Source organism: Homalodisca vitripennis, chromosome 5 (genome assembly GCF_021130785.1).
Source record: "Homalodisca vitripennis isolate AUS2020 chromosome 5, UT_GWSS_2.1, whole genome shotgun sequence".
In the NCBI taxonomy this organism is placed as follows: Eukaryota; Metazoa; Arthropoda; class Insecta; order Hemiptera; family Cicadellidae; genus Homalodisca; species Homalodisca vitripennis.
Genome location: NC_060211.1, coordinates 1,077,073 through 1,090,842, shown reverse-complemented (window position 1 = coordinate 1,090,842; position 13,770 = coordinate 1,077,073). Strand labels below are relative to the sequence as shown.

At 34.3% G+C, this 13,770-nt stretch overlaps 1 protein-coding gene across 1 annotated transcript in view; it reads right to left on the bottom strand.

Annotated features, from left to right (window-relative positions):
* The window catches only part of LOC124361717 (laccase-2-like), a 73,457-nt gene extending 72,167 nt beyond the window's left edge, over nucleotides 1-1,290 (bottom strand). The window contains exons 1-3 of the mRNA XM_046815642.1: nucleotides 1,106-1,290; nucleotides 802-832; nucleotides 173-387 (exon numbers count right to left, since the gene is read on the bottom strand). Of these exons, the coding sequence (XP_046671598.1) occupies nucleotides 173-387; nucleotides 802-832; nucleotides 1,106-1,177 (318 nt within the window). The 5' untranslated portion in view covers nucleotides 1,178-1,290. The remainder of the gene's footprint in view (nucleotides 1-172; nucleotides 388-801; nucleotides 833-1,105) is intronic.
* Between the last annotated feature and the right edge of the window lie 12,480 nt (nucleotides 1,291-13,770).

Genomic DNA, 13,770 nt, shown 5'->3' with positions numbered 1-13,770 from the left:
CATAATAACCACTATCTTTTTTAAGTTTTAAGATTGTTAATAGCGTAAAATCCCATTATATACGTCTGCCTTTTTAATCTTTTTTTATTTGATTTAACAATTTTTAAATTACTGCTACGTTGAAATTAATATTCTGATAAAATACATATATATGAAAAATAAACATTCTTACAGAAATAGCTGGGCCAGGAATTCTACGGTTGGTGGATACAACAGGACGTACGATGCCACCACCCACGATACAGCCAGGATTGGAGCAGGCTGTAGTGGTGAAAGGACAGTCGCCACACTGCACACTCATGCTGGTGTACCAGTCCACTATGAATGTGTAGTAGCAGACCATATTGGCTCCATAGATACATTCTCTCACACAGGGATGGCTGAAATCTGTTCCAAACAAACATGACACAGTCAACTCTTTTTAGAAAAGTGGTTAGCTGTAATTGTGTACAATTAGATTATACTACATTTGATATAAACTGTTTTTATGATTTAATCAATTCTTTATTAAGGAACCTACAATTATGTAAAAAAAAGTATACTTTCAAGATCTTTAGTTATGAATGAATATTATGTAAGAAGCTAATAATTGCTTGAAAGTGAAAAGTAAAATAAATTTTACTTGCTTTGTTTTGTCTCAACTGTTTTATATGTATACAGTTTCTTTGTGGTTTCAGCAAGTTTAGAACAATTGTATATAAGTTTAGACTCATCAGTGTGCTACGGAGCTAATATTAACATGTGAAGAGACAATCTTATCATTATGTAAATATTTTAAAATGAATTAATCAATTTCATTACCTGACTGACTGGTGAGTTGCCTTTGTTGTTTCTGTAACAAATTAAAATTTATGAATGTTTAATTCAGTTGAAACAAATTTGCTATTATCAAGCAAACAATAAAAAACATAAACTGCGTTACAATAGCACTTAATGCAAAAATATATTATAAATATAATTATTCTTCTTATGTGGCAAAGCATAGTTTGGTTACCTTAAATGTTTTCCATTTTGGAGATAATTACATAAATTTTATAAATTTAATTTTTAAATTAGTAACCTTGCCTAATGAAGGAAGATTGTAACTGAATATCAATGCTCTTACCATAGTATCCACAACATTTGATCTTACATAGTACATCACCGTTAGGAAATATATCACTGATACATGCTTCATTATGAGTTTCTATCCTAAAAATAATATTCACTGTTCATGTTAACTGTAACCAGAATATAATTGAATAAAAACTATCATTAACACTCAATGGCAGAATAGAAGAGATAAAGGTAATCGTATGTCTTAAAATATCTGTGTTAATGAGTTATAATCTAATCGATATATGGATAGTCATTTCCAATATTAAGCTCTTTCACAGTCAATCTTACTTAGGAGCAATAAATACATTTTTAATCCCATATAATTTTTACAGGGCCAGCTATTTTATTGTCATCGAGATAAGAAACCTCTGAGATAAGATAAATGTACAAGGAGGCATGTTTGCTAAATCTATCTGTTTTCTTCCTATTATATTTCAATTTTCATTGAGCCTCTATATAAATAGATTTCATTTCAGATGTATTTCTACTGAATATTTCAAAATCTAGTATATAATTAACATTTCTTGCATTGAAATATTTTAAGTTGTATTGTAATAGCGATTTTTTGGAGTCTTCTCATCAGTCTGCAGGAATCGTGCTCGGTGAAACTTCTAATATAAGTTTTTGTTGCATGAGTGATGAACTGAGAGTACACACTGTTGGTGTGAAGAACGATCCAGAACATTGAGTTTTCTTTGTAAATAATTCAAATGTGAATAGTATCGTAAGTTTAGCTAGTTCAATAGGTATTTTAGGAATGTAGGGAATGACAAATGTTATGCTAGTAACATTAAAACGTCAACTACATTAAAAATTCTTCAGTTAAATATACAGTGTGTGAGAAACAAACTACTAGAATTAGAAAGCTTTTATAAAGAACATGACATTGAGGTAATCAGTCTGTCTGAACACTGGCTTAATTCAGAACAGATGATATATATAACTCAAGGTTATGCTTAATTTATGAACAAACACTACAATAATTGAGAAATTTTTATTTTTGTTCAATTAAGCATTTTGTTTCCAATAAGAAGAAGTTGGCAAACACCTCAAGGTTTATAATATGCTTCCGAAGAACTTCAAAACCAGCACTCCGCAGGTTCTGAAGAAAAGACTTATTAAGTGGCTTGTTGGAAGGTCAATATATAGTGTTGAAGAGTTCAAGAATATAACCAATGTAAATATGTAAATTATATGTGTATTTTGTAATTGTTATTTTGGTAAAACTTTTATCATGTTTTAAAGAAATAGCTACCTAAACTTTGTCAGTTACACATGTTAATTGTTAATGTAGTTAGCAACTTTTATCTACAATTAATTGACTATATGTCTTATCATATTTGACGCCATTTCTGTTCTTAATGAATACGAAAATAAAGCAATTGTCTATTGTCTATTGTCTATTGTCTATGTTCCAGTTTTGTTTTTCAAAAATGGAGGGTTAGGAATTGTAGTAAAGCTGGGTACTGGTACTGAAGTTGGAGTGATTTAAATGAATGAATATTGTTTGGAAATGGATATTTAGTTAAGTTGTGTAAAATTAATTTCACAAAATTTGTTTGTTATTTGTCTTTACAGGTCGCCTCAAGGTAACATTAATACATTTTTTTTATATGAATTGGCCATAAAGAAAATTATATCTAAGAAACAAAAGTTGTTGTCTGTGGAGATTTTAATATAGAGATGTTGCAAACTAGTAACCAAAATTTTATTCGATTTCTAAACTTATTAAGATCATTCAAAATTTACTGTACTTATTTGGCACCAACAAGAGCTAACTCGTGCATAGATAATATATTGGTAAATTTCTCTAACGATTTATATAGTGTAAACTCTGTAGATGACCACATTTCAGGCCATATTCCACTTATAATCGGTGTAAAATATGATAACTTAGACTTAAATATATCAAAAAACACAATTTCTAAAACATTCTTTCGTTTTCAAAGTGTAGACAATATTGAATATTTTATTAAGGAATTGAAGAAAGAAAAGTGGAATATGATCACTGATTTTGAGTTAGGAAAGATGAATGTCTCAACAATGTTTGACAGTTTTTTTAGGCAATATATCAATCTATGGCATTTTTGCTCACCATTAATTAATTAGTGAAAAACGAGGTAATATTAAACTACACTCTAGAAAAAATAAAACAAAATGGTACAAATTGTAAACTTGCTCAGGAAAGAGATTATATGTTAAGTTTGTATAATATTTATAAAAACATGTTAAGGAATGGATCGGAGCAGACTGAGTTAGCTTACAGTGCATATCTCTTTTGTAAAAGAAGCTATAGGGCACATCTAACCTCTGCCAAAACAATAGCCTGTGAAACTACATATACTAAGCACAAAATAAGTGCAAAGCAGCTTGGGATGTTATAAAAGAACACTCTCCAAATTCTACTAGTGACATCACACTTGACCCTGAACAATTAAATTATCACTTCAAACATTGCATTAATGAATTGGCAAGTCAAATTTCAGACACTAAAGCTAACATTTATGATTTTCTAGGAAGTACTCGTAGACTGATCAATCCAAATTCTTTTAATTGGATAAATATTAATTCAGAAGACGTACAAAAAATAGTTTCTAAATTCTCAAATCCTGAAAGTTCTGATGTTTATTGGATTTCTAATCATTTATTGAAAAAACAATTTTCATATGTCCATCTAAAATAGTTATGTTGTTCTTTCTGGGGACTTCAATATAAATTTTTAAACAGTTAGTCGTTCATCTACAGTGTGTCTTGATCTGATGAACTCGTTTGGCTTATCAAGCACATTAAGCGGCTTTACTTGAGAATTTAATGGATCTAGTTCTATTAAAGACAACATGTTTAGTAATATTCTGTAAAATCAGTTTTCACCCTACGTCTTGGTTACACGAATTTTGGATCATCATGCGCAACTTGGAGATTTAATATCCCAAGTTCAACAAAAAATATTGTAAAATATACAATCAAGCCACATTACACTTCACAAGGTTTTCAGGTTCTAAGGAGACTTCTAGTAAATGAGCAATGGCATGAATTGTTTGCAGCTTTAGGTGTTGACGAAGTGTGTGACTCCTTTCTTGCCACCATATTATTTTACCTTGATTGTGCATTTCCGGAAAAAATACCTAAATTTGGCACATATGGCCCTAAGATGAAGATCCCTTTCAATGAAAATCTAAAGAAATTGAATAATCAACTACTTCTTCTCTACTCAGTATCCAAACATCTAGAATCTTCTCATCCTTTGAAAGTGTAATTACTCGAAATCAAGAGGGAGTTCAGAGGGAGAATTCATTCTGCCAAGGTAAATAAAATATCTAACTACATCAGTAGAGCTTCCAACAAACAAAGAGCTGTCTGGAGTGTTGTTAGGGATCTTATGTCAAGTAAACAAACTAGCCATTTTAAACATATAGGGCATGATGACGGAAATGGAAATCTTATATCGTACGATATTCAAAACTGGTATCTGAAAACTTTATTTCAGTAAATCCTTTTGAAGTTTTATGTGGTGATCCGGAATTGGAAATAGGTGATATAAATGTCATTGGTGAGTTGCCTAACAAAAACGGTAACTCATGTGTATTTTCACAATCTCATAATAAAAAAGAAAAACCTAAAAAAATTAAGGAAACTCATAATGGTAAAAGGCAAAAGGTGCTTATATGTTCTGACAGCCATGGACGTGACTTAGCTATTCAAGTGAATAGTTATTCAAAAACATTGGATGGTGTCGGTTTTGTGAGGCCAGGTGGTTTAGCAGAGGAAGTGTTAAATTTTGCAAACATTGATGGTGAACACTTGGGACCCGAGGATGCCCTTGTTGTTATATGTGGTGCCAACGATGTTGCTCGCAACGAAACAGAGAGAGCACTCAACGTAATTGACAAGACTTTGCAAACATATTGTATTCCCAAAATAGTTGTGGTGGATTTTCCAATTAGATACGATTTAAAAATGTGGTCATGTGTTAACAAAGAAATAATAAGGTCAAATGCAGCACTTGAAGCTCTTAGTAAAAAGTACCCAAATGTCTTGCTGGTCAAGTCAAGTATGGCTGGCAGAAACTTACACACACAACATGGTATGCACATGAATGGCTTGGGAAAACACTGGCTTGCAAGAAGAATCTGTGAAGTATTGGTGGAGAGTACAAGGCCAGTCTTGATCCATAGATCAACCAGCGGCAGAACATCAACTCCAACATCACCCCTCAAAGATGAGTATAGGAGCAATGAACAACAGTTACCAGTCAATGAGTCCAGCTCGATATTGGTCACCCTAGATACAGAATCCACTTCAAGCTGCGAACTGTCTGTGGTTGCAGAGCCGGTGAAAAAGCTAGCTTCGGGAAACTTCTCACCCCTCTGTCACACTACACCACCGTAAAAACTGCAAGTCCTATCAATAGTAATTTAATTTCATGTTATACAAAGTCTGGTAAAGATACATGGGTGAATGTAATGCATTTAAATATACAGTCAATAAGAAACAAAGTAAATGAATTGTCAGTAATGTTATATGAAGCCCAATGTGATGTTGTGTTAGTTAATGAACACTGGCTTCTTAATGATGAGGTGAATCTGTATGTGCCTGAGGGTTTTAAAGTAGCTGCAGCATACTGCAGGAATGAGCCCTACGGGGGTTTTTTATGGCAAAAAAAGGCAATAAGAATCCTTTTTGGTTTAGGGTTTAGGGGTAGTTGTAAGGCTTATTTTTCTACTCACAATATAATGACTGTACCCTGCATTTTCATTTTTCAAAAATTTAATTTATGTAAAAGAGAATATTAATGACTTCCTCTGTTTTAATGGTATCCATACTTATCAAACAAGAAATGTAAACAACTTAGTCCTCTATTTTAGTAAAGTATAATATTGCATACGAGTTAATTGATATTGCCCACTTAACTCTTACTAGCATCTTTGAAGCTGTCTGTATTTATGTAAGTACCTTTAATGTATTATTTATTTCATTGTACAGGACTCCAACCTCAAGTTATGATATGTTTTTTAATTATCTTGAATCGTTACTCAGTTTTATTAATAATAAGAAACCAAACAGTAAAGTAGTACTTGGGGCAGATTTCAATACAGATTTTTTTTAAGTAAAAAAAATAGAAACAGTAACTCTCATTAATGTACTGAAATCTTTTAATTTGTATCAGGCAAACAACCTTCCAACCAGACAAAATAGTGTTATAGATAACATAGTCACTAATATTGATAGAAACTATTTTGAGTGTAGTTTGTGGAACTACGCTATTTCTGATCACAAGGCAATTAACTTCAAGTTCTCAACCTCCTCAGTTTTTTCCCATACAAAAATTATCTCTTATAGGAAAGTAAATGATAAAAATATGTATTTGTTTTTACATCGCTTGTCTCAATTTGACTGGGATCCCCTATTTAAATGACTGATACACATGCTGCTTTTGAATATTTTGTAAATACACTCTCATCTGTGTATAATCAGTATTGTCCAAGAGTACAAAAATGTATTAAGGTACAAGAAACCAGACTGTTCAAAATGGTTTGACGATTCACTAAAGAAACTAAGAAGTTTTGTAAATATACTAAGAGATATGTTAAAACTACCAGCATATAAATATGATGTAAAATTGAGAAATTGTTATAGTACACAAAGGAGGTTGTATAAGGCAAAAATTAAAGAAGCAAAAATTAATCACAATGATGAGTTTATAAATAAAGCTAGTAATAAGTGTTTAGCTGCTTGGAAAATTATTAAAAATGAATCAGGGAATTTCAAATCAGATGTATCTCTTCCCCCTATAACACCAGATCAGTTCAATGACCACTATATACATATTGGTAAAGAAATATTGCAGTTAAGTCAGTCTACTAGTAGTAATAGGTTAAGTCATGAAGTGTTTTTAACAGGTGCTAAACGTCCTCCGGTAGAGTTCTGTTGGAAAAGTGTGGATGAGGGAGAAATATGTGACATTGTAAATTCTCTGAAGATGTCAAAATGTGAGGATATTTTTGGATTTTCAAACAAAATTGTGAAACAGATGTCTCCATTCATAATTAAACCTTTAGTGCATATAGTTAATCTTTGTCTGTCGTTTTCTGTCTTTCCAAACTGCTTAAAAACATCCAAAAGTATAACTCTGTTTAAGAAGGGTGATAGAATGTGTATTGATAACTACAGGACCATAACAATTGTATCAGTATTTTCAAAAATTGTAGAAACTTGCGTTAAAAAACAATTATTAGATTATTTTGATAAATATCAAATTCTTTCATGTAGCCAGTTTGGTTTTCGTCCAGGATACTCTACAGTTAAGGCCCTAGATATTGCTGTGACAAAGATTTTAAGGAGCTTTGAGGATCATGAACTTGTAGGAATGACCCTTTTAGACCTAAGCAAGGCCTTCGATAGAATTTCTCATGGTGTTCTTTTGAAAAAGCTTGAATATTACGGAATAAATAACGAGCAATTACAATTTTTTCAGACGTATCTGTGTGGCAGATTGCACATGGTATCGGTTGGAAATCAGATTTCATCTGCTAAGGAGGTTCTTGCTGGAGTTCCACAGGGTTCTGTCCTAGGTCCTTTGCTATTTGTACTATATACTAATGACTTGCCTGTTAATTTAGATTGTGATACCATACTGTACGCAGACGACACCTCTATCTTAGTAAATGGAAATTGTTTAAATAAAGTGCTCAATCAAACTAATAGAGTAATTAACACAGCCAATGTATGGTTTGATTCTAACTATCTTAAAATAAATTAAAGTAAAACGGAACATATAGTGTTTACTTTAAGACAAATGCAGATAGATAGTAAAATGACAAAGCCAATAAAACTCTTAGGTGTCACTATTGATCAGAAGCTTTTATGGGAGGATCATACAAACAACTTAATCTCAAAATTGGCACGTGTTTGTTTTTTATTGAGAAAGTTAAAGACCTGTGTAAGCCAAGAGTTGATGAAAATGTCATATTTCAGTTTTTTTCATGCTCATTTATTGTATTCAAATATTTTGTGGGGAGGTAGTACTGGTGCGGAAAGAGTTTTTTTATGGCAAAAAAAGGCAATAAGAATCCTTTTTGGTTTAGGGTTTAGGGGTAGTTGTAAGGCTTATTTTTCTACTCACAATATAATGACTGTACCCTGCATTTTCATTTTTCAAAATTTAATTTATGTAAAAGAGAATATTAATGACTTCCTCTGTTTTAATGGTATCCATACTTATCAAACAAGAAATGTAAACAACTTAGTCCTGCCTATTCCTAGACTAGAAAAATATGCAAAGAGTCATAAATATTTACAAATAAAATTTTTTAACAAACTCCCTGAATCATGGAGATTATTAGATTGTAATTCATTTAAGAGGCAGGTTTCTGGTTGGCTGTCAAGTCGTGCATTTTACTCCATAAGAGAATTTTTAGAATATAATATTAGTGACAGTTAAATGTGGGTATTTTAGAAATTTTATTTAATGTAGTATTGTATTATATTAGTATTGGTGTTTGTCAGGGTTGCTACAGGAGTCCAATAATGAAATTCCCTGACTTTTCCCTGATTTCCAGACCAAGTTTTTCATTTTTCCCTGACTTTTTTCGACGCAATCCCCAGGGTTTTTGGCAATTAATGGGTGGAAAAAAGCGGTGTTGAGGCTAAAAAGCGGTCGTCTGCAGGCTTGGACTCGGCGCGGCGGCAGTAAGTTTATTTGTGTAAAGGGATTTTATATTTTTCCCTGACCAACGTCGAAATTCCCTGACTTTTCCCTGACTTGAGACCGGATTCCCTGACTTTTCCCTGATTTCCAGTCCTGTTTATTTTTCCCTGACTTTTCCCTGACTTCCCTGATTTCCCTGACCTGTAGCATCCCTGTTTGTGTTATTTATTGTACATAATATGTTATTGTTATTTTATGTATCTTTAAATTAGCAAGCTGTGATATTTTATTGTTGGAACTGACGAAGCCTATTGTAATTTTGTATTACTTAATGGTCAATAAAGATCTTGATTCTTGATTCTTTAATACCTGAATATGGGCCAGATAAATTTAATAACTTTTTTGACTCATTGGAGGAAGTAATTTCAAATCTTCCAGTGGTTCCTTCCAACTCAGTTGGCCGCCACAGTGCATCATCATCCAGACGGCCCAAGACATGTCGACTGGAATGTGGTAAGCCCTTGTCAGATCGTTAAATTGTCTCAAGATTTAAGAATTCTAGAACCTAAGATGTTAAAGCGTATCCTGCTCAATTCTGAAGGGAGTCATTGACATTATTGCTAGGCCACTTTCTCAGGTAATAAACGGTTGTCTTAAGCATGGAATGATTCCGGATAAAGTGAAGGTAGCTAGAACAGTGCCAATCTACAAGAGAGGCTGTACGGCTCAGATGTGCAACTATCGACCAATCTTGATTCTTCCAACGATGTCTAAGGTAATTGAGACTGTAATGAAATATCAGCTCACCTCCTTTTTGGAAGCAAATAGTTCTTAGGCATTTTCTTCTAGATGCCCAGCATGGTTTCCGTAGAGGCCACTCCACAACAACTGCCCTACTCTCTCTTGTGGAAAGAATTTCAGATGTTTTCAAGGCCAACGAAACTACATCCCTCTCCCTCTGTGACCTCAGCAAGGCATTCGACATTGTGCCTCATGATATCCTCCTTAGGAAGTTATACTCACTTGGGGTCCAAGGTTTGGCTTTGAGTACTATTACCAGCTACCTCACAAAAAAAAACCCAGATCGTCTCTCTTGTTGGTGCTTGCTCGGCGGCCAGGGAATTGAAGCACGGGGTTCCACAGGGTTCCGTTCTGGGGCCCTTATTGTTCCTAATCCTGGTAAATGACCTGTATTTAAAAGGATGTACACTTCTATTTGCAGATGATACTACCCTGATCTCTCTAGTGACCCTGATGTGGTACTTAGGGAGGCTGACGAATTGCTACATACTGCCAAGACTTGGTTTGCAGACAATAAGTTGAAATTAAACGAAGATAAAACTCAAACCCTTCTTTGCAGCCTGAAGCGCGGAGCTGTTGGGCAGACGGGGGAGCTGTAAAGCTGCTGGGGTTCTGGATAGATTCTAGACTAAGTTGGAATGCTCATGTCTCCAAGGTATGCTGAAGACTCTCTAAAGTGGTCTGCCTGCTCCACAAACTGAGATACAATATGACTGAGGAGTTTTTACTTATGGCAAACCACTCCCTTTTCCACAGTCTTATAATCTACGGACTGCTCCTTTGGGGGCATTCTTCCACTAGCGGCGACATCCTGGTGCTACAAAAAAAGGCTGTTAGGGTGATAGCCAGTGCTGGCCACCTGGATCACTTTAGGCCCATCTTTAAGCATCTGGGAATTCTCACAGTGCATGGCCAGTATGTCCTTGACTCCCTCCTTTACATACGGGACAACATAGATTCATTTGACAGAAGGAGCCAGGTCCATGGTCACCGCACTCATGAAGCCTGCCAGCTGGATGTGCCATGATGTAGGCTCGCTGTGACTCAGAGGAGCTTCCCTACTTCAGCTCAAACCTTTTTAACACCCTTCCGGAGTGTGTGCGAAATCTTGAGCTTGGGAAGTTCAAGAAGCATCTGAGGGGCTGTCTGGTGGAGAGGCAAATCCAGGGCCGGATCTATCATTTCTTCTAGGGGGGGGAAGCTTGACTTTTGGCGCCCCCCCCCCCCGATACCAAACTATTTACCATAAGTTTTACTACTATATGCTTTGTATATGGGGTTGAAATAAAATAAAACTTAGGTTGAATAAGAAAGTGTTATTTTAATGAAATAGAAATGTCTATTTTACAATTTTACATGAATCCAAAACAATACAATTGTTTTAGAAAAAAACAATACTAACAATTATAGAATCTTTATCTTCCGGGCCTTCTTTGCTGCAAATGTGTTAATTATCTGATCAAAATAAATCAAAGAAGCCCTTTCATGTTCAATTGATACAATGATTAAATTAGTTAGTCTTTGCTGTTTCATAGAATTTCTTAAATAGGTTTTTATAAGCTTCAATTTGCTGAAACTTCTCTCTCCAGATGCTGCAGAGACTGGAAGCGTTAGAAAGATTTTAAGAGCTACATATATGTTTGGATAACCCTCTTTCAACTTGCTCTTATGCAATATTTTGAGCAAAGATGCTGCTGTTGCGTCTTCCAATCCATCTTCCATATTTAAGACATGAAATTTAAAACTCTCTATTTCATTCACAAGCTCTTCTTCATTTAAGTCACTGGCATATGTTGTAGCTAATTCTTTTGCTTTACTTTTCAAAGTTTTAACATCCATTTTTTGACGTGACAACGTCTTAAATTAGGTTGCGGCTTGGAATCACTCATGAAAAAGTGTAACGCCCAGTAACGTTACTATGCCCGTCCAGTGGGTCCGCCGCACGGGATCCGCACGGGATAAAGCAGATAACTATGTTTATTCGTGAAAATGTGGAGTGCTTAGATTCGTCATTTACAACAACTACAACAATAAAGGTAAATAATTGTACACTGATATTTCATTATCGTAAACTATGATTGATTGATTAATTGTTAGATTGACACAAAAGTTGAGAAACTGAGTTTATAGGTTATGTCATACTATTGACAAATGTTGATAGTGCTAAGTAAATTATTAGTTTAAATCACTCTGCAATCAATCGTAATTCAGTCGATTGAGAAGAAACAGCGCGTATTGCTAGTCAAACATTTAAAATAACAAATTATAACCTCTAACCTGTCAAAACAGTGCGACCAAACAAACGAACTAAACCGACCAATCACCACGCGCGGAGTTAGAATTTAACTGTGTTTAGCAAGAATTTCAAATTCCAATTTTAGTAAATGTTTTATTCAACTTTACCATTTACAATAACAAATTTTAATTAATTTCAAATTATGTACAATGTTTTAGTAAACAAAATATATTTCTATAGTTAAAATTTGTGCAATTCTTATTTTCATTCAATTCCTTGTTCCTATTGTGCAATTTAATAATATTCATATCAATAAATATTCTACCGAGAAAAAGACGTTGTCACGTAAAATCTTCGCCCGTAAAACCGACTTTACAGGCAACCATAATTTTTTTTTATTTGATCCCCACACAAAAAATTAAACCTATCAGCAACGATTTTTAACGCATCATATCTGTTAGTTAGCTCACTAATAATTCTATCACATATTTGAAAAAGTGATCTTTTGAAAAGCTCTTCTTCTTCTTCAGTAAAATTTGGCCCATCATCTTCATGTGTGTCTCCTGTCATTTTCTTTTTCTTTCTCTTTCTTGTTTCCTTGTACTCTGCTGTTTTGCCCATATTATTAGCTAAAAATGTTGCCTCATCAATTGCCTCTGAAACAGTTAAATCCCTAGTTGAAGATAATACATTTAGAATACTGTACCTTGTATGTTTCTTGCAGCATTGTCTACTGTTGTGTCCTCTCTTTGTAGAAACTTGCTAACTCTATCAATTTTCTTGAGGACTGAATACCAAAAGCATGTCATAATAACATATTCAAACCTTTTCATGTTTTTAAGTAGCGATTTAGCTTCAGCTCTTGTTTCAGGAGATGAGAACTCATGGGTAGTTAAGTCTTCAAGAGAAGAGAGCACTTTGTCCATATGTTTATAAATAACCTCCACAGAATCAATCATTGCTGGCCATCTTGTTTTACTTTCTGATTTTAACGAAAGGGGAACATGTTTTAAAACTTCCCACCTTGATGTAGAGCCATGAAAGAAGTTGTAGAGGCTGTTTATAATACCAAAATACGATTGTGCTTCAACACAGGCCTCTGCTGAATGAACCCCAACTAAATTTAAGGAATGGGCTGAGCATGGGACAAAGTAGGCCAGTTTGTTCTCTTGCACAATCCTTGACTGGATACCCTTGTATTTCCCAGCCATGTTTGCTCCGTTGTCATACGACTGGCCCCTGCAAAACATCAAGTCTAGACCATCTTCTTTGAGCTTTTTAGCAATGATTTCAAAAAGCCCCTCGCCTGTTTTTTTCACTCACAGTAAAAAAATCTAAAAAGCTTTCACATACCTCTGGCCCTTCGCCAGTATATTTAATGTAACGAATGACTTCAGTCATTTGTTCATTTTTACTTACATCAGGGGTACAGTCGAAAATCAATGAAAAATATTTAGCTTTTTTTATGTCCTGAATTATGTCTTCTCTAATTGCATTTGCAATGAGATCAAGAAACTCATCTTGTACTGTGTGAGAAAAATAGCTGAGCTGCCCTTTCTTATGGCGACCAATATGCTCACGCAAGGTCTCGTTATAGTGGGAAATTAAATCTATAGTGTTGAGAAATTTTCCACTATTTGGATCTGCAAAGTTACAAGTTTCGTTTGTCCCTCTGAATGCACTACCCTGTTTTGCCAAAAAATAAGACAGCATCTAGTATACAGCGTAGTACTTCTCTCCAGTGGGATTCCTCCTTTCTTATCTGATCCTGCAACTCCTTGTCGATCCCTCCTTTACCAAGTGACGTTTCTAATGCTTTCCATGAAACAAAGGTTTTCTTATGGTACTGGGAGTTTTTATGTTCTGGCAATTTGTCACTGAGTTTTTTCCAATTTGTGAATCCCTCCTTTCTTGCTAAAAACGAAATTGTTGATTCATGTTCTATGTTCAAATGACGAAAAAGCCTGCATGGAACACAGTACAAAGC